General features: G+C 40.1%; 2 protein-coding genes across 6 annotated transcripts in view; one reads left to right on the top strand and one right to left on the bottom strand.

Moving 5' to 3' along the window:
- LOC120495360 (glycerol kinase) overlaps positions 1–14,598 on the top strand; it is a 35,874-nt gene extending 21,276 nt beyond the window's left edge. Inside the window, exons 8-21 of one of the 5 annotated variants that reach the window (XM_039694893.2) lie at positions 2,716–2,782; positions 3,135–3,152; positions 3,851–3,886; positions 4,004–4,071; positions 4,231–4,273; positions 4,370–4,450; positions 8,299–8,377; positions 8,478–8,574; positions 8,838–8,922; positions 9,117–9,237; positions 9,332–9,475; positions 11,478–11,564; positions 12,148–12,234; positions 13,254–14,598. In XM_039694893.2, coding sequence (XP_039550827.1) covers positions 2,716–2,782; positions 3,135–3,152; positions 3,851–3,886; positions 4,004–4,071; positions 4,231–4,273; positions 4,370–4,450; positions 8,299–8,377; positions 8,478–8,574; positions 8,838–8,922; positions 9,117–9,237; positions 9,332–9,475; positions 11,478–11,564; positions 12,148–12,234; positions 13,254–13,267 — 1,027 coding nt within the window. In that variant the 3' untranslated portion in view covers positions 13,268–14,598. The remainder of the gene's footprint in view (positions 1–2,715; positions 2,783–3,134; positions 3,153–3,850; positions 3,887–4,003; positions 4,072–4,230; positions 4,274–4,369; positions 4,451–8,298; positions 8,378–8,477; positions 8,575–8,837; positions 8,923–9,116; positions 9,238–9,331; positions 9,476–11,477; positions 11,565–12,147; positions 12,235–13,253) is intronic. The other 4 variants (XM_039694899.2, XM_039694916.2, XM_039694926.2 and 1 more) reach the window with 4 other exon arrangements.
- hsf2bp (heat shock transcription factor 2 binding protein) overlaps positions 13,746–20,649 on the bottom strand; it is a 48,360-nt gene continuing 41,456 nt past the window's right edge. Inside the window, exon 8 of the mRNA XM_089132275.1 lies at positions 13,746–14,844. Within this exon, the coding sequence (XP_088988401.1) occupies positions 14,747–14,844 (98 nt within the window). The 3' untranslated portion in view covers positions 13,746–14,746. The remainder of the gene's footprint in view (positions 14,845–20,649) is intronic.

A 20,649-nucleotide genomic window follows, 5' to 3' on the forward strand; every position in this document is an offset into this window, starting at 1 on the left:
TAGAACAGTTCTTCCATCCACCATAGATCATTTCTCAAATAGCTTATCTGATCTGACTCAGCAGCTCAGTGAACCCAAACAAACAGATGAACTAGATGAACTAACTAGCACTATGACCTCCATTCTCTCTAGAACATTGGATATTGTTACATTAGATTAAAAAAGGTCAGAGAAAAAAGTATAGCACCATGGTACAATAATACTACGCATGTTTTAAAGAGAGAAACCCGAAATTTAGAGCGTAAATGAAAAAAAAACTAATTTAGAGGTCTTTAGAATTGCCTGGAAAGACAGTATATCACATTATAAAAAGGCTCTTAAAATGGCCAGGGCTGAGCACCTCAGCAAACTAATAGAAAATAACCAAAATAATCCAAGGTTTTTATTTAACACGTGGCTAGACTAACAAATAAACAGACGATACCTGAACAAAATATCCCGTTACAGTTTAGTAGTAATGATTTCATGAACTTCTTCACCGAGAAAATTGAAAGCAACAGAATCGCAATCGTAAACTCTCAATCTTTGCTCGCGCCTTATAATTCAGCCGCAATTATCACGCCGCAAGAACAATTACAATGCTTTACAACCATAGAACAAAAAGAGTTAAATAAACTTATCACTTCATCTAAAACAACATGTTTATTAGATCCTATACCATCTAAACTATTGAAAGAAGTGTTACCTGTCGTGGAAGAGCCTCTTCTTAATATTATTAACTCATCTTTATCTTTAGGTCATGTTCCTAGAACGTTCAAGCTGGCAGTTATAAAACCTCGTATTAAGAAACCGCAATTAGATCCACATAACCTAGCAAATTACAGACCCATCTCAAATCTTCCATTTATGTCAAAAATATTAGAAAAAGTTGTGTCCGCTCAACTGGGCTCTTTCTTGCAAGAAAACAACATCTATGAAAAGTTTCAGTCTGGATTCAGGCCGCATCATAGCACTGAAACTCCGCTTGTTAGAATCACAAATTATCTACTTATAGCTTTGGACCAAAGCTGTATCTCAATACTAGTTTTACTTGATCTTACCGCTGCGTTCGATACTATAGATCACACAATACTCCTAGATCGACTACAGAACTATACTGGTGTTCAAGGACAAGCATTAACCTGGTTCAGGTCATACTTATCTGACCGCTACCATTTCGTCTGCTTAAATGGAGAAAAATCGATCATAACTTCGGCAAACTATGGAGTGCCGCAGGGATCTGTATTAGGCCCTCTATTATTCTCAATATATATGCTGCCACTTGGTAATATTATAAGGAAACATGGAATTAGTTTCCATTGTTATGCTGATGACACTCAAATATATATTTAATCACAGCCAGATGAATACGCTAAATTATCCAAATTGACAGATTGTGTTAAAGATATAAAAGATTGGATGACGCGTAATTTTATTTTATTAAATCCAGATAAGACAGAGGTAATACTTATTGGTTCTAAAAACCATCCACAAAACCTTTCGCAGCACGACTTTAACATATTAGGATGCCCGGTTACTTTATCTGCTACAGTAAAAGACCTGGGTGTTATATTAGACTGCAACCTGTCTTTACAAAAACAGCCTTTTTCCACCTTAGAATCATTGCTAAGTTACGTAACATGCTATCTGTCTCTGATGCAGAAAAGTTAGTTCATGCATTCATGACCTCGAGACTAGATTACTGTAATGCTTCAGTTAGTAAAGCTACAGTTAGTCCAAAATGCAGAGTTCTTACTAGGTCAAGAAAATATGATCATATAACACCGATTCTATCATCACTTCATTGGTTACCTATAAAGTTCCGAATTAATTACAAGGTATTGCTTTTGACTTATAAAGCTCTAAATGGTTTAGCTCCAGTCTATTTAACGGATCTTCTATCGCCCTACAATCCATCGCGCTCTTTAAGATCACTAAATTCGAGGCTTCTCGTCATTACTAGGATATCCAGATCCACCAAAGAAGGGAGAGCATTTTCACATTTAGCTCCGAAGCTCTGGAATAGCCTTCCTGATATTGTTCGTTGCTCAGACTCGCTCTCCCAGTTTAAAACTAGACTAAAGACGCATCTATTTAGCCAGGCATTCATATAATTTTTTTATCTTACAATTACTGTAAATTTGGCCTCTATTTCATAAACGCCAGAGGAGAACTTGCCCCCGACTGAGTCTGGGTTCTCCCAAGGTTTATTTTTCTCCATTGGGCCTTCTGATGGAGTTTTAGGACACCATCGGGTCACTTGTTGGAGTTTTTTGGTTCCTTGCCACTGTTGCCTTTGGCTTGCTCAGTTGGGGATATTCAAATTAAATGACCCATCATACCATTGATCAGCTCTACCAATCTTGATTGTCTTTTTCATGATAAACAAACACTGTGATGTTGTCTTGATTGATACTGTGAAGCAGCTTTGATGCAATCTGTATTGTGAAAAGCGCTATATAAATATATTTGACTTGACTTGACTTGACATGAAAATATCTAAAGGAAATGTATATTTGCTAAGCCAACTAATTTGTTTCATGTTCTTTTTCTGCAAAATCTGTAAAAAAAATAAAATAAAACCAAATCTGCAGGTTGGCTCTGTCTTTTGGCAGCTAGCATTGATGCATCCAGACTGCAAACCATGCAGAAGTCTGGGAAAAACTGTGTTGTGTATTACAGTCCTCACTGATTCCAGCCTTTGAGATATATTTATAACATATATTTCTTAAATAGATATTTTGATATACCAATGGAAATTCTGCCAAAAGTGAGAAGTTCTTCAGAGATTTATGGTTTGATGGTAAGTGTTTGACACCAACGAGATAATTTGTTTTCTTTTCTTGTGTTACATAATGCATGATTTAATTATCACATTCCCTTAAAGTGTGTCCTAGTCAGTGTGAAATAAAATATTTATTTGCATGCTGTGCAAGAGAGAAATGATCTTTGCTCCAGAGCATTGCTTGTCAAACAGCAACTGTTTCCCTTTGTACTTTAACTGTACATACACAAAATCCACAAGCTCGAAAAATGGTTTCCATCCAAATTTGAACTTTGCTTTGGAGCAGTCATTTCACCCTTTGGATAGTTAAGTATCTCCTTCCTTATCATGATTATATTTTCTCCTGTGATCTCTTTGGGCTGACTGATAGAAAATCAGCTTTAATCTGGTGAGTATTTCTCTAGCTGTCTACACGGTGTCATGTCTGAGACAACTTTGCTGTGTCCTGTCATAACAGTAGTTTGTGCATTTCCAATATGGCACAAACATGTTTTTCCTATTGGCTATAAATGCAATTTATACGTTGCAGGGGTCTTATTGGAAATGTACCGGATTTTGATCTTGTCATTGTTTTCCCACTGTGTTTTGGCTTGATGCCGGGTGCACTGCTTATCCTTCCCAACTGCTCCTTTCTCATTTTTATCCAATTTAGAAACTTTTTCATTAAATGTTTTGGTTGTGATCTTCTTCATTGTTACAGCCTTTTTTCTCTCTTTATTCTTTTTCTACCTTTTCTATGGCTTAGGATGCACCATCTTAAGTTGCAGTAATGAAAACGATGCTGCTCAATTACTCAGTTTTCATCACATACTTGTACTTGAGTCACTGTTTCCTCTGTGTGCTTTTACCAATTTGTGGGGTATATCTAGAGAAGAAACTTTACAACACACAGCAGATGATTTTGACATGCCAAAATGCTCTAAAAGTAGACTATAATTTTTTAACCTAGCTCAAGTGTTTGAGTTTTGGCATTAATCAGGGTGTGCTGTAATGCATGTTAATTATTAAATTAACAGTATATTACTGTATTAAATTCTTCCCCTGTTGTTTTCATTTTTAATATTCTATTATTTTTTTTTCTTACAGAAATCTGGCCCTTTAACTGGTGTCCCCATATCAGGGGTAAGATTATTATCAGAACAATAACTTTCTTTCTGTCTTCCTCTTATTTAGCCAATAGCCAATGTCTCTTAAAATCCTTTCTGTAGTCCTTTAAAGTCGCTTTACATCCATTTACAGTGTCTTGGTGACCAGTCTGCTGCTCTGGTTGGACAGATGTGCTTCAAAGATGGACAGGCCAAAAATACGTATGACTTAGTTTTGTTAATCTGTCTTTTATGTTTCATATGCAGCAGACTCACTGATCACTAATGTGTCAACATGCAAAAATGTTTGAGATTGAATGATGTTATTTTTGATTGTATATTTTCTCACATTATGTAAATGTTATGGTTTTATATTTACAGTTATGGGACTGGTTGTTTCCTTCTTAAGAATGTTGGAACAAAGGTATTCAGTTTACATATAGCTTTTAAAATGCATTCTTTGTGTGTTTTTTTTTTTCATTTAATCTGCCTGTTTTATTTATTTATTTATTTTCTGAAGCCTGTAATGTCGGACCATGGACTTCTGACAACAGTCGCATATAAACTAGGGCGTGACAAGCCAGCCTACTACGCACTAGAGGTAATTTCTTTAAATGATAACGATCCAATACCAATGCATTTTTTTTCGTGATCATTGTAGAATATCTATACTGATAATCACTGAAACTGATAATCAGTCTAATGTGTTAAACACAGTATACCCACTATATGCACAGTATTTCATTATATAGAAAAAAAACACATGATAAAAAATATATAATTGTAATCTATTGCAAAAATAAATTATTAACTTAGTGTGTGGATCAGTCAGCAGCAAAAGTATTTATTGAAAATGCACAATCATAATCTAAACTTTTAGTAGAAACAAAAACTGGTGGATTTAAGTGTAGTGCTAAATCTGATAAATTGTTAATAAAAACAGAATTTTTATTATTTAAAGAACGTTATAGTAATTTCTACAAATTTTTTTGATGAATGCAAAGATGTTTATTTTAATTTTATTGAACCGCTTTTCAATGAGGTGACAAGAAATGATAGGTATGAGCGAACATTACAGGCTATATTATAATAGTCAAGTCAAATATATTTATATAGCGCTTTTCACAATACAGATTGTATCAAACTGCTTCACAGTATCAATCAAAACAACTTAACAGTGTTTGTTTATTACTGGAAAAAAGACATCCAAGTTTGGTAGAGCTGATCAATCGTATGATGGGTTATTTAAATTCAATATCCCCAACTGAGCAAGCCAAAGGCTACAGTGGCAAGGAACCGAAAAAACTCCATCAAGTGACCCGATGGTGTCCTAAAACTCCATCAGAAGGCCCAATGGAGAAAAAAAAAACCTTGTGAGAACCCAGGCTCAGTCGGGGGCCAGTTCTCCTCTGGCGTTTATGAACTAGAGGCCAAATTTACAGTAACTGTAAGATAAAAAATATATATGAATGCCTGGCTAAATAGATGCGTCCTTAGCCTAGTTTTAAACTGGGAGAGCGAGTCTGAGCAACGAACAATATCAGGAAGGCTATTCCAGAGCTTCGGAGCTAAATGTGAAAATACTCTCCCTCCTTTGGTGGATCTGGATATCCTAGGAATGACGAGAAGCCTCGAATTTAGTGATCTTAAAGTGCGCGATGGATTGTAGGGCGATAGAAGATCCGTTAAATAGACTGGAGCTAAACCATTTAGAGCTTTATAAGTCAAAAGCAATACCTTGTAATTAATTCGGAACTTTATAGGTAACCAATGAAGTGATGATAGAATCGGTGTTATATGATCACATTTTCTTGATCTAGTAAGAACTCATTTTGTGCTAACTGTAGCTTGTTTATTGAGGATGCAGGACAACCGGCTAATAAAAGCATTACAGTAATCTAGTCTTGAGGTCATGAATGCATGAACTAACTTTTCTGCATCAGAGACAGATAGCATGTTACGTAGCTTAGCAATGTTTCTAAGGTGGAAAAAGGCTGTTTTTGCAACATATGAAATATGCTTTTCAAAAGACAGGTTGCAGTCTAATATAACACCCAGGTCTTTTACTGTAGCAGATAAAGTAACAGGGCATCCTAATATGTTAAAGTCGTGCTGCGAAAGGTTTTTAGAAGTCTTGTCTGGATTTAATAAAAGAAAATTACGCGTCATCCAATCTTTTATATCTTTAACACAATCTGTCAATTTGGATAATTTAGCGTATTCATCTGGCCGTGATGAAATATATAATTGAGTGTCATCAGCATAACAATGGAAACTAATTCCATGTTTCCTTATAATATTACCAAGTGGCAGCATATATATTGAGAATAATAAAGGGCCTAATACAGATTCCTGCGGCACTCCATAGTTTGCCGAAGTTATGATCGATTTTTCTCCATTTAAGCAGACGAAATGGTAGTGGTCAGATAAGTATGACCTGAACCAGCTTAATGCTTGTCCTTGAACACCAGTGTAATTGTGTAGTCGATCTAGGAGTATTGTGTGATCTATAGTATCGAACGCAGCGATAAGATCAAGTAAAACTAGTATTTAGATACAGCTTTGGTCTGAAGCTAGAAGTAGATCATTTGTGATTCTAACAAGTGCAGTTTCAGTGCTATGATGCGGCCTGAATCCAGACTGAAACTTTTCATAGATGTCGTTTTCTTGCAAGAAAGAGCCGAGTTGAGCGGACACAACTTTTTCTAATATTTTTGACATAAATGGAAGATTTGAGATGGGTCTGTAATTTGCTAGGTTATGTGGATCTAATTGCGTTTTCTTAAGACGAGGTTTTATAACTGCCAGCTTGAACGTTCAAGGAACATGACCTAAAGATAAAGATGAGTTTATAATATTAAGAAGAGGCTCTTCCACGATAGGCAACACTTCTTTCAATTGTTTTGGTCAAATGTATAGGATCTAATAAACATGTTGAGGTTTTAGATGAAGTGATAAGTTTATTTAACTCTTTTTGTTCTATGGTTGTAAAGCATTGTAATTGTTCTTGCGGCGTGATAATTGCGGCTGAATTATAAGGTGCAAGCAAAGATTAAGAGTTTACGATTGCGATTCTGTTGCTTTCAATTGTCTCGATGAAGAAGTTCATGAAATCATTACTACTAAACTGTAACGGGATATTTTGTTCAGGTATCGTCTGTTTATTTGTTAGTCTAGCCACGTGTTAAATAAAATGACAGCATGACATATTACAGCAGTATGTAATCTGCAAGTAAATGGTCAGTGACATCGTCACTTTGTGGAATGATACAGAGTTAATACTAAAACTATCATGATATGAAAGGCTCCGGTACAGAGTTGCACAAATCGCTTTTGGTATTTGTGGAACTCCGGGTGCAGAATGATGCGCTGCAGGAAGGAACATGAATTCACAGTTAGAATCGCTCCTAGTTTAGGGTACAAAGAGAAGAGATATTGTGTGTACAGCTCCTAGTATATTTATCCAACAGTTTATTGAGCCTTTTTTCTTCAGTTTTAAATTTCAGTTACTGTGCGCATGATGCTAATGCATAGTCCTCTGACCGCTCTACTCCAGTGTTGTGATATAACAGACGCAGAGTACTGCATCATTTAGAAACCGCAATAATCTCCAGCAAGAGTCCTCTTATGCACACAGACCTTTATAGCAGCATCTGAGCTGATGCCGATATGATCAGCTTTTTTTCCCCATACTGGAATGCTAAATCTTTGAGCAAAAGGAATTGGATTAAATATTTAAATGCTACCGATCCACAATCTGATTTCTGACTTGTGATGCAGCCTGAATCATATTCACTCCATATTCATTTGTTCGTTAATTCGTTCATTCGCCAGTAGAGACCTTGTCCGTCCGTCTGAGCCTGGTTTGTCCCAAAGCTTTTTTTCTCTTTTCTGTCACCTGATGGAGTTTTGGTTCCTTGCCACTGTCGCCTCTGGCTTGCTTAGTTGGGGACACTAATATTCAACAATATTATTGATCTGATTGTAGTTACTCTGTTGTATGAGAACTAAGCTTGACAACGACATTACTGTTTTCCTGCAGAACTGCTTTATGGATAAAATGAACCCATTTAATAATTGATGATCTTTACAACGTAGCTGAATCAACCCTGAACTGACTTCAGCTGAACAATGACACTATTTTCTTTTTGAGGTGCTGTACAGCTGAAATGAACAGTTTGCATCATTTTTTCCCCCTGTTATCCCTGTAAAGCTGCTTTGAAACAATCTGTATTATAAAGCGCTATATAAATAAAGGTGACTAGACTTGATCAATACTGGATATCGGGTCGTTGCATCCCTATTGTTTACATATTAGAACTGGCAGCTTTTTCAAAACCACCTCTAAAAAGATTTTTTTAAAAATCTATTAATTTCTCACTCTCACTTTGTAATTTAAATTGATATAGCCAATATTTTAACCTTATTCATCTGCAATGCTTTTTATAGGGTTCTGTTGCCATTGCAGGAGCAGTTGTGCGTTGGCTAAAGGATAACCTTGGAATTATACAGACCTCTTCAGAACTTGGTGTGTTTTTCTAGAAATTAGATTTATACCCAATATAAAAGCATTCAACCCAGTTTTGGAATATTTCAGTATAAACACTTATAAAAACTTTTCACATTAGAAAAATTAGCTGCTGATGTTGGCACATCATACGGCTGTTACTTTGTCCCTGCGTTCTCTGGATTATATGCGCCATACTGGGAACCAAGTGCCAGAGGGTAAGTAACTGATCCGTTCATTTAAAAGATCATTTTCGGCTGATCTCTGTAAGTGACATAAAAACATCTATAGCCTGAGTCCAATAAAAGCATAAGGCACTATATTTAAATTATACATTTAAATCTTATTGCACATTTTATCACGTGAGAATACTTGTGATATTAATGCATTTTCTTTCTTTCTTTTAAGTCCAGTTTCAGTGCTGTGTTATTACATATGAAATGAGTACAACATTGAAACCTCTGCCTCTTGCTTACAACAGAATCATCTGTGGTCTAACACAGTTCACCAATAGGAGTCATTTGGCTTTTGCAGCACTCGAAGCTGTCTGCTTCCAGACACGAGAGGTATCTTCCATGAATTGGCTTGGGTCTGCGTAATTGAATGTCCTAATTAAAATAATTTCTGAAAGATGAATATTAACCGAAGCGTTTCTGTGGTAAAATAATTTCAACCGAAAACTTAATTTGATGTTCATTTGAATAACTGATTAACATCCTACAAAAACAGTTTTTATAAAGGATGCTAAAATTTGTTTCAGATTCTGGATGCAATGAACCTGGACAGTGGTATTCATCTGGCTCAGCTCCAGGTTGATGGAGGCATGACATCCAACCGGTTACTGATGCAGCTGCAGGCCGACATACTGTGTATCCCAGTTGGTAAGATACACATTCTCATACAAAGGGTCTGAAAAAGTGCATCACTTTTTGAAAGGATGAAGTGATATGTGATGTAAATTGTATTTATTTACAGTAAAACCATCCATGCCTGAAACCACAGCTCTGGGTGCTGCCATGGCAGCAGGAGCAGCTGAGGGGGTCAGTGTGTGGAGCCTGAACCCAGAAGATCTCACAGAGGTCACTTCAGAAAAATTTGAACCTCAGATCAACCCAGAAGGTAAAGGAATCTAAAATCCAACACCCTACAGCTCATAATTATTGTAAATTGTATGTACAATATATACTTTTTGCATTAAATTAATTGTTTATTTAATTTGTACCCAGAGCCGAGTACAGTTCTTAAGTACAATTTTGAGGGATCTGTACTTTACTCGAGTATCATTTTTGGGGAGTGCTCATGACTTTACTCAAGTACTTTTGAGAGGGAAATATTGTACTCTTTACTCCACTATATTTCTATCCATAACTGTGAGTACCCGTTGCTACTTCTAAAAAAAAAAAAAAAAAAAAAAAGAGGAAAAAAGAAAAATCTCGGAAACAATGAAGACTCAATTTGTTGTTTCCCTCTCAAATATGATTGGATTGTGCAGGCGCCGGTGATTTGGACAGCCTATCAGCAATCACCTTCAGTTTTTCGCCAAAGTCAACTCCATGGTCAGATTTAGATAAGAGACGAAACCATGAACGAAACAATGGATAAAGCAGGTCCATCCCGTGAATGTGCCAACCCATGGCCCCACCTCGCCATACTATTTCAATTTTCTGAACTTTCTTAAATGTTAAATAAAGCAACATATGAAAAAGACTTGATTTTACTTTTTTACTTTTTTTAAGCTATTAACATTAAATGGATACTCCACTTTTTTGGAAATAAGCTCATTTTACAACTTAAAGCTGAAGTCGGCAAGTCTGGCAGCTTGAGTGGACTTTAAAATTTTAAATGTTTACAAGTCTCATGCCCCTCCCCACTATCAACGAATCCCCCCCACAGAGTTTGTGCTCATCAGTGCATGTGCACCAGCTTTTCTGTGAACGCGCCCGTCTCATCAGCATCCATCAACATTCTTCCAAAAAGCCGAACTTTTTTTCTTCATCTGGACATGTTTATACACCTAACGTTACGTTCACACAGATTTCAGTGCAAACAAAGCTAACAAACCTGCCCAACAAGTGCTAACATAGCTATCCATATCAACACATTTGGGCAAACATGGGCTACTAAGATTACTAACGTAACACTAAGACATAAAGCACAATATTGATAAAGCACAATTACCTGTCAAGAAGAAATGTTGCAAGCTCTTGATCCAGCTTGAACCCAATTAAATCTCCACCTTTCTAAATGCCGATCCAATTGTAACTTGCGTGAGGGGTGGCGTGTGCACGACCTGTGATTGAAAGTCAGATCTCACACCCCCCTGCGCTGATTGGACCTGATGAACCGGGAGCGGTGGATTTTTGTAAAACAAATAATACGCTCCAGGTGGAGTTAGAAGCTTGAGTTTTTGTCTAAAACCACTTTATTTATGTTGTTTTGTCGGATTATAGCGTCAATTTAACTGAATATGATCAAAAAATGTTGCCGACTGCAGCTTTAAACAGTTGAGTTTTACCATTTTCAAATCCATTCAGCCGATTTTCTGATATTTAGAAGAATATCAGTAACTAGACAGTTTCTGCTCCCATTGATAGAAGTTAATGGGACCAGAAACTGTCTAGGTACTGATATTCTTCTAAATATGAGAAAATCATCTGAATGGATTCGAAAACGGTAAAGCTCAACTGTTTAACTATGAGGGAGATGTAAAATGATTACCAAAAAAAGTGGATTATCCCTTTAACATTTTTCAGAACTCCATGTAGGACGTTTCTGTCCATAAATGTAAGCACTGTGGCAGTAGTGATGCAATATTTAGAAAATGTACTCTTGGTACTCAAGTACTTTTTAAAACAAGTACTTTAGTGCTTTTACTTAAGTAGACATCTGACTGTAGTACTTTTACTTGTACTTGAGTAAAATTTAGCAAGGGGTATCGGTACTTTTACTCAAGTTATGAAGCTGTGTACTCTGTCCGCCTCTGTTTGTAACCTTGTTCAATGTAATACTGACAGACTTTTGGAACATTCCAGGCCATAACATTGTGTTGTAATGTGTGTAATAACTAACTGTTGATTAGCACTCTAGTTATAGATGAAACTTTATTTTTTTATACACGCAGAGAGTGAACTGCGATATGCTCGCTGGAAGAAAGCTGTACAGAGGGCTATGAACTGGGAAACCACTGAGCCAGTCAACAATGGAAATGGTGAGTGTGTCTGTGTGTCTGTGAGTTTTCCCTTTCTTTTTTTGACTCGATTGTAAATTTGATCAATTAACTAATCAAAGAAACACTCTGCAAATACAAGTAATTCAGTAATTACATAATATATCTAAAAGATAAAAAAAAAGGAAAATTATCTGATCTCTTTTGCTCAAATTATTTCGATGTTTTTTGTTTTTTTTCCAAAAGGAAAAATACACACCAAAAATACAACCAGGCTGACAAAAGTAGTCAAAGATTGATTTAGGGTTTGTAGTAATGAATAACCTATTGACCCAGAATGTCCAAAGTCAGGGGGAATCAATGTTCAGAACTTTGCAGCAACACAAAGCTTGTTTGTTATTTGTTTTTATCAAGGGTCAAAGTCTTCCTTCTGGTGATCTACTTTTCTGCAAAGTTATTGATTACCTGGTTCAGTTAGAACTAAACTCTCCAGTAAAGCAAACCTCCAGGAGAAGTGACTAGTTTTTCGGTTTCACCAAATCAGTAGTTACTTAATTGTCCCACTTTTTTCTTTTTCTTTTCACTGTCTTGCATAACATGGACCTGTGTTCTGGACAACCAACAGAGGAGACTAGTATCTTCAGTAGTGTACCCTTGGGCTTTTACATTCTGGGTAGCATGTTTATGTTAATTGGAGCAAAGTACATTGCAGGTCAGTGTGAGAGCGAGTGAGTGTGTGGGAGTGGCTGCGAGATGGTGAAAGAGATAAAATACATGTTTTTGTATGTGTCCTTCTGCTTGAAGTCCATCAGTCCGAGAGAGAGCGGTGAACATGAGCATACTCACATGGCAACATTTCAGAATAACCACCACACATTGGTTCTCTTTAAAGGGTTAGTTCCCCCCAAAATGAAAATTCTGTCTGTATTTACTCACCCTCATGTTGTTCCAAAACTGTGTTTATTTGTTCTGCTGAACACAAAGGAAGATATTTGGAAGAATGTTTTAATCAAACAGATCTCATTCCCCATTGACTACCATAGTATGGTTCTCAATGCGGAATGAGATCTGTTTGATTAAAACATTTTTCCAAATATCTTCCTTTGTGTATAGCAGAACAAATAGACACATAGAGGTTTGGAACAACATGAGGGTGAGTAAATACTGACAGAATTTTCATTTTTGGGTGAACTAACCCTTTAAATGATGGAAGTAGATGTCTTGTTTGAATGAATGTGTAGTATGAATGAATGTCATGGACTAGCATTTCAATTCATGTGGGTCTGTAAGGAGGAAATTATAGAACAGGTCCTTTGTGATGAGATGTACTCATGGCAGCCGGAAAATAATCATTCCACCGTTCTCATGAGGTGTAATAATCATTCCACATTCTTATTTTTTGAATAATTGGAGTGAGAGTGCCATGTTACTGATGGCTGTAAATATGTACCGGTAGTTTGGTTTGGTGAATTTGATGATGGAAAAAAGGTACCTGCTCTAGGAATCTCCCTGTCTGCCCCAAATGTACTTTTACTGTCACTATTACTTCTTCACAGTCTCCGGTCATCCCTGTCACGTGTCACACTATCTTCAATATTACCAAGCATGCTGAAAAACGTATACACATTCTGCTCATTGGTTAAGCAAAACAGTTTCTGCTGTTCTAATACTCTCTCTCTCTCTCTCTCTCTCTCTCTCAAACACACACACACACACACACACACACTAAAGCAGGGCAGAAGTAAAACTGAACACTTCCACATCTCAGAAGATAGGAGACAAAGTCAGAAGAACAAAAGAGGGTCCGTGGCTTGTCCCCGTCTAAAGACATTCCAACTGAAATAGAGGTTGTTAATGTTTCCTTCAGACATAGAGCCTCCGAATTATACATGAAGACTTTTCTGGCTTTGTAGCAGAAAGTTTTATTGAACATATTTGATATGATGACATATTACTGTAGTATGCCCACACTGTTCACTAGAAGGACGATGCTATGGCTCAGTGTTTCTAGCATTTTGTCTGTACAGTAAATTCTATTGGAATTTTCATTGATGGGTAGCAGCTCTCAGTTGTGCTAATCAATCTTTTTCAAATTTTATTTTTTTAATGGCACCAACAGTCATAGAAGTGTGTGTCTGCATGGTTGTGACATTTATTTTTGAAGTTTGAAAGAGCAAGATATAATATTAATTTAGTTACTTATGAAACCCATTCAGGAGACCGTTTTAGTGCACTTTATAATGAATAATGTATTATGAGGTTATGTGTATAAACAGCAAGGGAACCATACAATCTCATGTAAATAATGTGACTTTTTTCCTCTTTTACTATTTCATGTGCATTTGTCTGTTGGAAAAGTTTGTCATATTGTTGAGAATTTTTACCATTATGAGAGACCATTAAAAAAGGATGTCACTTAAGCAATGTTGAGTCAATATCGAAATAATTACTGACAAGATTTGTGAATAATTATATTTAAACAAACATGCTGTGTAAAATTTTTTGTCATGTCACTGAAATTGTGCATGTTAATATCATTAATGTGCCGCTCAAAGAAGTTATGATGAAGGATGTTAACAGATCAAAATCATTTTATAGTAAGAATTTCCTTTGAGTTCAAATTAGAAAATTTAAAAAGGAAATATTTGGCACTTGATTTTCTCTCATACTTGACATCTGTGTAATAAAATCTCATAAGATCTACGACAATGACAAATTTTGTAGGGGGAAACAATTATGAAATATGTGCCAAATTCTAATACAACTGCCAATTTAATAGTTTTGTTTTGATGCATTAGTTTGTTTTAAAGAACAAATCTGTTAGCATTTTTAAAATGTACTCTGAAAGGTACTTCCTGCATCCCTGATTACTTGAAATCCACTATAACAAAAAATGTTTAATAAAAGAGTTGCCAGTATTAAATGTCAGTTATTTATTTCCTTCACTGTATGTGACTTTGATTGTTAAACATTTTCAAAAAGTAACATTTGGGTTGTGTATGCATATGGTTTAGTGATGATGTTTAGTGCATCTTTCATTAAAAGTTGTGACATTCATTAAATCCCATGTACCTCACCTGCTGCATCTTGCATTTCAGTTCTTTCCACCCAACTTGAAGTAAATTTCAAATAAAATCAATTTCTGCAAATTATAGAAAGTTATGGGCCTTTTCCTTTTTGGCTGTAAAGCTGTTGATTCTGGAACATGCATACATAATCTAATCTCATCTAATGCTGTTGATGTTTTTTTTTTTTTTTTTTTTTTTTTTTAACATGGTCGATGGGTTTGGCCATGTGTCCACAAACTTATATGCAGCAGTGTCTGTGAAAAAAAAAGAAAAAAAACTGGGGTCAAAGTGCATTCTTATATGAGACTCAGAAGGGACTCAAACAGAATCTCTTTCATGGCACACAAGCTGTAGCAGAACAAATTGTTAAAAAAATTTTACCAGCATGTTCCACGACTCACTGCCATTGTTTTCAATGATGAACAAACAAAAGGCAAAAGCTTTGTTTTAAAAAAAAAATGTTGGGAGGCTACAAGATGTATTGGTAGATTTAATGTGATGTTTCTTGTTTCTCACAAGTATGACAGCCTTATCCTTCAAGGGTCAGGTTTTGGTGCAAACAAAGCTTTCCGTTTTTATTCTATGGCTGTGGTTAATGGCAAGTGATTTCATGCAAAATCTCTAACTAAAAGAATTAACCATGCATTTCAAACCAAACCTAGGTCTGTAGCATTAATACGATCATTTGTAGATTCAGGTAATGGGCTAGGAGAGGGACATGGCTTTACTGATGAAAACAACTAGTAATAATAACATCAGGGACATTTTTTTTCATAATAATTACATCAGGGACATTCACAAAAAAATGTATTTTTTTCACTGAGCCAAATAGATGGGAAATGGATTAAAAGAAAACTATTGGATTGGCATTTTAATAGTAAAAATAAAAATTAAATATATAGAATTTCAAATTAAAAGGGAATTGCTTTACATTGATAAAGTAATCCAAATAAATTAATCTAAACCACATTTATAATGGGTAAACTTATAACAGTGAGCAATTACATTTCCAAAGTAAACTTCCTAACCCTGACGGTAGGCTAGTTGTAACACACTTGTTTTAAATACTTCCACATGCTAGCATGACGAAACTTGGTGTATTTACTACTTGCCATTTCAACACTATACAGAGAAAAATTTGCACCAAAATTCAGAGATCTTTGTAAGATATCACTGAACATTTAACCACAGAAAAAGTACATTTCCTTCATTTCTATTTTTTATGTTTAATTAAAATCAGACAAATCTTATTTTTTTTTTTAATCTCTAATACAGTTGATATAGTCTTTTAATGCTTTGCCAACTAGCGGAAGACACTACAAGGTTTAAACCCCAGTTGTGCAGTTGGGGCATGTTGTCACACTGCGTTACATTGTGCCCCTATTAGAAATATGCTATTATATTCTATACTTTTATGAATTCTATTGAGAAAATTATTAATTATTATTTTGTTTTGAACTATGCTGTATAGTTGCGCTTTCCTGTGTGTTGTCAAAATCAAAAATTAGATTATTTTTAATTATTAAAAAAATACCATTATTTTATATGAAAAAGTTAATAATTTTGGTTTGACTTAGCATTTTAAGCTGCCAAGCTGTCATTTTAAGCTTGGGTTCTAGCATCAGTGACAGGTGAAGTACAGACAGCGGGTTGTTCATGTATTGCAGGGCCAGGATGCTCTTGTAGTCATGCAGCTGCACTTTTGTTGAAGGTCAGTAAAATAAGGATAATTAAGGCCACGGAAATGTATTATTGCATTGTGAAATTGTTAATTAATGAATAAATCTACTAAACTAAAATGTTTACTGTGTGTCATTTGTGTTCTGCATATGTTGCTGCACAGTAGCCTTCACTTCAAATTTTTAGTCTAAGATTGTTGGATAATAAAATTGAATTCAATTTAGGTTGAGAATGCAGTCAGGCAGGGCAAGACAGGGATGGCATGCACTGATGTGCAAAGGAAGTGGAATTCTGGTGTGAAGAAGAATGTAGGAATGAGGAAGGTGAATGATATTAATTTTAACCATCACAGACCATACCATGTATATCCAGGCCCATCAGAAAGTTCAGTGCGAGAATCAACAATCTCCCCCAAACTTTTTAAGAACCACAGAGAGTTCATAACACACAGCAATTCATCAGTGATGGCCCCACTGTTTCAGCTCCAGACAAATGGGCTTCTTCAGTTAAGTTACAGAACAGATGTAGACAGCAGCAAGGCAGGCCCCAGCAAACATGATCCAGCCAACAGTAATACACTCTGTCATACTGAACACAGCACAACACTAACCTGTCCAAAGTGCACAGAGTTCCCTATCGTAGTCACTTCGAGTTACGTCAGAAGTGACGGAGATTGGGGGTTTCGCATAGAAAGCCAATCCTCTTCGAGTATTAAAACACGAGCCAATGGCATGCAATGCCTTGGGGCTGCGGAAATTTGCATAGCGTACTCCGCCCTACTCCGTGAGTATAAAAGGAGGAAGTGAACGCAACCGCAGTATGTTTTTCGCTTCGGAGCCAAGAGAACCTCTTCACTCCTGAAAGCACTGTTCAAGACTCTTCGAGACGAGCGTCCTCTTCAGTGTTGGTGTGACGGCGGTACCCAGCGAGATTCTGCATCGCCTGCGATCTGAGCAGTGGTCTGCCAGACTTTGCGCTTCTCCCTGGTCGCTTCAGCGCTGAAAGAGTGAATTTCCTCCTCTCATTGAAAGAGCTGCACGCGCACGTCTTTTTAAAGACGGTTCGCCCGTGCTCTTCTGGGTGTGATTGATTTCTGTCGTCATCTGATGGTCACGATCGCTGCTTTGTATGCCTGGGCATTTCAGCATGCAGCAGCGGCGTTCGTGGATGACTCATTTTCCTTCTGTGGGAACATGACCATCTCTACACTGAGGTCGAGACTCAATGATCTCACTTGAGTGAGAGTCCCGGTCCCCCCCGCTCGATCGGTTTCCTCCATAGGGGGCCCGTCGACCCGGGGACCTTGTGATTTACGGTGATGGTGTGGATAAGCCCCGACGATTTCTCGGGCCACACCTCCCGCCTCAGTGCGAGAGCCAGCGAGCGTTAGTTCGATTCAGTCGGTTGCTTCTTCGGTGGCACCGGCTGCTTCGGGCAGCGCTCCAGATGATGATGCGATGTCGATCACAGCATCACTAGGCGGGCTTGACTCCTCGGGAAGTGAGGATGCGGCCGCGTTGCCTCCCTCGGGAGCGTCAGCGCCGCCGTGTCTGATCCCGCGATGATGGCCGTGCTATCTCGGGCGTTCATGAGCATCGGGTGGGGGTGGAACTCCGCCCCTCCCCGATCTCTCGCGGCTGAATAATTGGTTTTTGGGTAACGCTGCCGCCTTACGGCCACGGCCAACCCCAATTTCCTTTTTTCCCCGAGTTGCATGCGGAACTGACACGCACTATAAAAAAATAAATAAATAAAAAAAAAAAAAAAAGCGTGCTTAGTTCCCCGCCCTTCCTCCCCTCGGCGATGCGGCTGTCTGTGGGTACGCTGGGGCTCCCCCGGTCAACCGGCGGTTGCTCTCAGATGCCCCTCCAAAGCCTATGGGTTCTCGTCGTCTATGGCGGCGCGATTCTGTAGAGCGGCGGGACAGGCAGCCTCCGCCCTGCATATGATGAGCACCTACAAAGCTAGCTGCTCAGGAATGTGCACGAGGAGGTGACGGACCAAGCGAGCTGCGAGCCTGTCGCCTACCTTGTCCTTAAACGGGTCACGGAGGCGGTCGCTCGCTCCCTTGGTCAGGTGATGCCCACCGCTGTGGTCCAGGAGCATCATAATGTTCGGCGGTGCGGTCCAGGACTTTGCCCAGCACTTCTCGACCGCCTAGGAGCAGACGAAGGCGGTTTCTCTGCCCCGACGGCCAGCTGCTGCCTCCAACCAGCCGTCGGCTCGGACGCCTCCGCCAGCTCGCCGCCGAGGACGCCCCCCTGCGGCTCCCTTCCCTCCCACGCGGCCCCAGCAGCAGCCTTCAGCCGGTTCGCGTCGCGGAGGAGGCCACAGGTAAGCGTCCCAAGAAAAGAGCCCCCCTCAGGCCGCGTGCCCCGCTAGATGCCAGGCGAAGCGATGTTCCTGAGGCGGGCCGCTCAGTGATAGTGTCATGGTTTTTCTCAGGAGGCGGTGGCAGGGCCCCTCCTTCCCCGGTGGAGGGCCGGTGGAGAATCTTTTGTTCTGGCTAGCTCCCTGAGCTGGTTGAGGAAAAGCTGACACTGTCATTGAGCACACAGACTGGAATGAGCGCGCACGACGTCCAGTGCGTCGCCCCGTTCATTCCTCTCTGTCTCGGAGGGCGCGGAAGGGTGCGTGTGTCGTCCCCGGGCTACGCCAATCCCTTCCCCCTCTGTCGCCAGACCCCCGGCAGAACAGACCCCCGTGGAACGCTCTGCCTTCCCTGGTCTCTTCTGTCGGGGAGCGGGTTTCGACGGTGCATCCGGACGGGGTAACTCCTGCACGCATGCCGGTCGACCCGCCTCGCTGCCCCTCCGGGGGGACGTCTGTGGTTCGCATGACCCCGTTGGCTCACTTCCTGGAAGCCTGGCTAGCGCTTCCCGGGGTTCCCGCTGGGTCATCAGAACGATCGGATTCGGCTACGCGATTCAGTTCGCACGGTCTCTTCCCCGCTTCAGGGGAGTTCGCTCCACGATGGTTGGTGGCAATGCCCCAGTCTTGAGAGCGGAGATTGCGACCCTGCTGGCGAAGGGTGCAATCGAGACGGTCCCTCCAGCCGAGGTGAGGTCCGGGCTTTACAGCCCCTACTTCATTGTCCCCAAGAAAGACCGGTGGGTTACGACCGATCCTGGACCTGCGCATTTTGAACCGTTCTCTCCATCGACTACCGTTCAAAATGCTCACGGCCAAACGCATTTTCGAATGTGTTCGGTATCAGGATTGGTTTGCAGCGATCGACCTGAAGGACGCGTACTTCCATGGCTCCATTCTCCCTCGACACAGACCGTTTCTTCGGTTTGCCTTCGAGGGCCAGGCATACCAGTACGCCGTTCTCCCATTCGGGTTAGCTCTGTCCCCTCGCGTCTTCACGAAGATCGTCGAGGCAGCCCTTGTTCCCCTTCGCGAACACGGGGTTCGCATCCTGAACTATCTCGACGACTGGCTGTTACTAGCACACTCTCGAGCTCAGGTTTGCGAACACAGAGACTTGGTGCTCCGGCACCTAGCCCGTTTGGGCCTTCGGGTCAACCGGGAAAAGAGCAAACTTTGCCCCGTGCAGAGGATCTCTTTTCTCGGCATGGAGATAGACTCGGTCGCCATGTCCGCGCAGCTCACGAACGAGCGCGCGCACTCACTGCTGGCTTGTCTTCGACAGTTCGAGGGCAAGAGTGCGGTTCCACTGAAACTATTTCAGAGGCTCCTGGGGCATATGGCATCCGCGGCCGCGGCAACGCCGCTCGGTTTGCTTCATATGAGACCGCTTCAGCTGTGGCTTCGCGATCGAGTCCCGAGGTGGGCATGGCATCGCGGCTCGCTCCGAGTTCCAGTGACTCCGACGTGCCGCCGATCCTTCTTCCCGTGGTCGAACCTCAGCTTTTTACGGACAGGGTCCCTATTCAGCGAGTTTCCAGGCATCTCGTTGTCTCCACGGATGCGTCTACCACGGGTTGGGGTGCCATGTGCAATGGGCATGCAGCCGCCGGTTCCTGGACAGGAGCCCAGCGCCTCATGCACATCAATTGCCTCGAGCTGTTGGCAGTACGGCTCGCCCGGCACCGCTTCCGAGCGTGCTCTAGGGCCAGCATGTGCTTGTCCGCTCAGACAACACTACGGCAGTAGCGTACATCAACCACCAGGGGGGGTCTACGCTCGCGCCGGTTGTCGCAGCTCGCCCGCCACCTCTTGATATGGAGTCAGAAGCACCTGAGGTCCCTTCGTGCAGTTACATTCCTGGAGACCGGAACCGGGCAGCCGCGAGCTGTCCCGGGCCCGTCCCATCTCCGGCGAATGGCGACTCCATCCCCAGTCGGTCCAGCTGATTTGGGACCAGTTCGGGGAGGCACAGTTAGACCTGTTCGCCTCTCGGGACTCGTCCCACT

Source organism: Pimephales promelas, chromosome 6 (assembly GCF_988280905.1).
Source record: "Pimephales promelas chromosome 6, fPimPro1.hap1.1, whole genome shotgun sequence".
Lineage (NCBI taxonomy): Eukaryota > Metazoa > Chordata > Actinopteri > Cypriniformes > Leuciscidae > Pimephales > Pimephales promelas.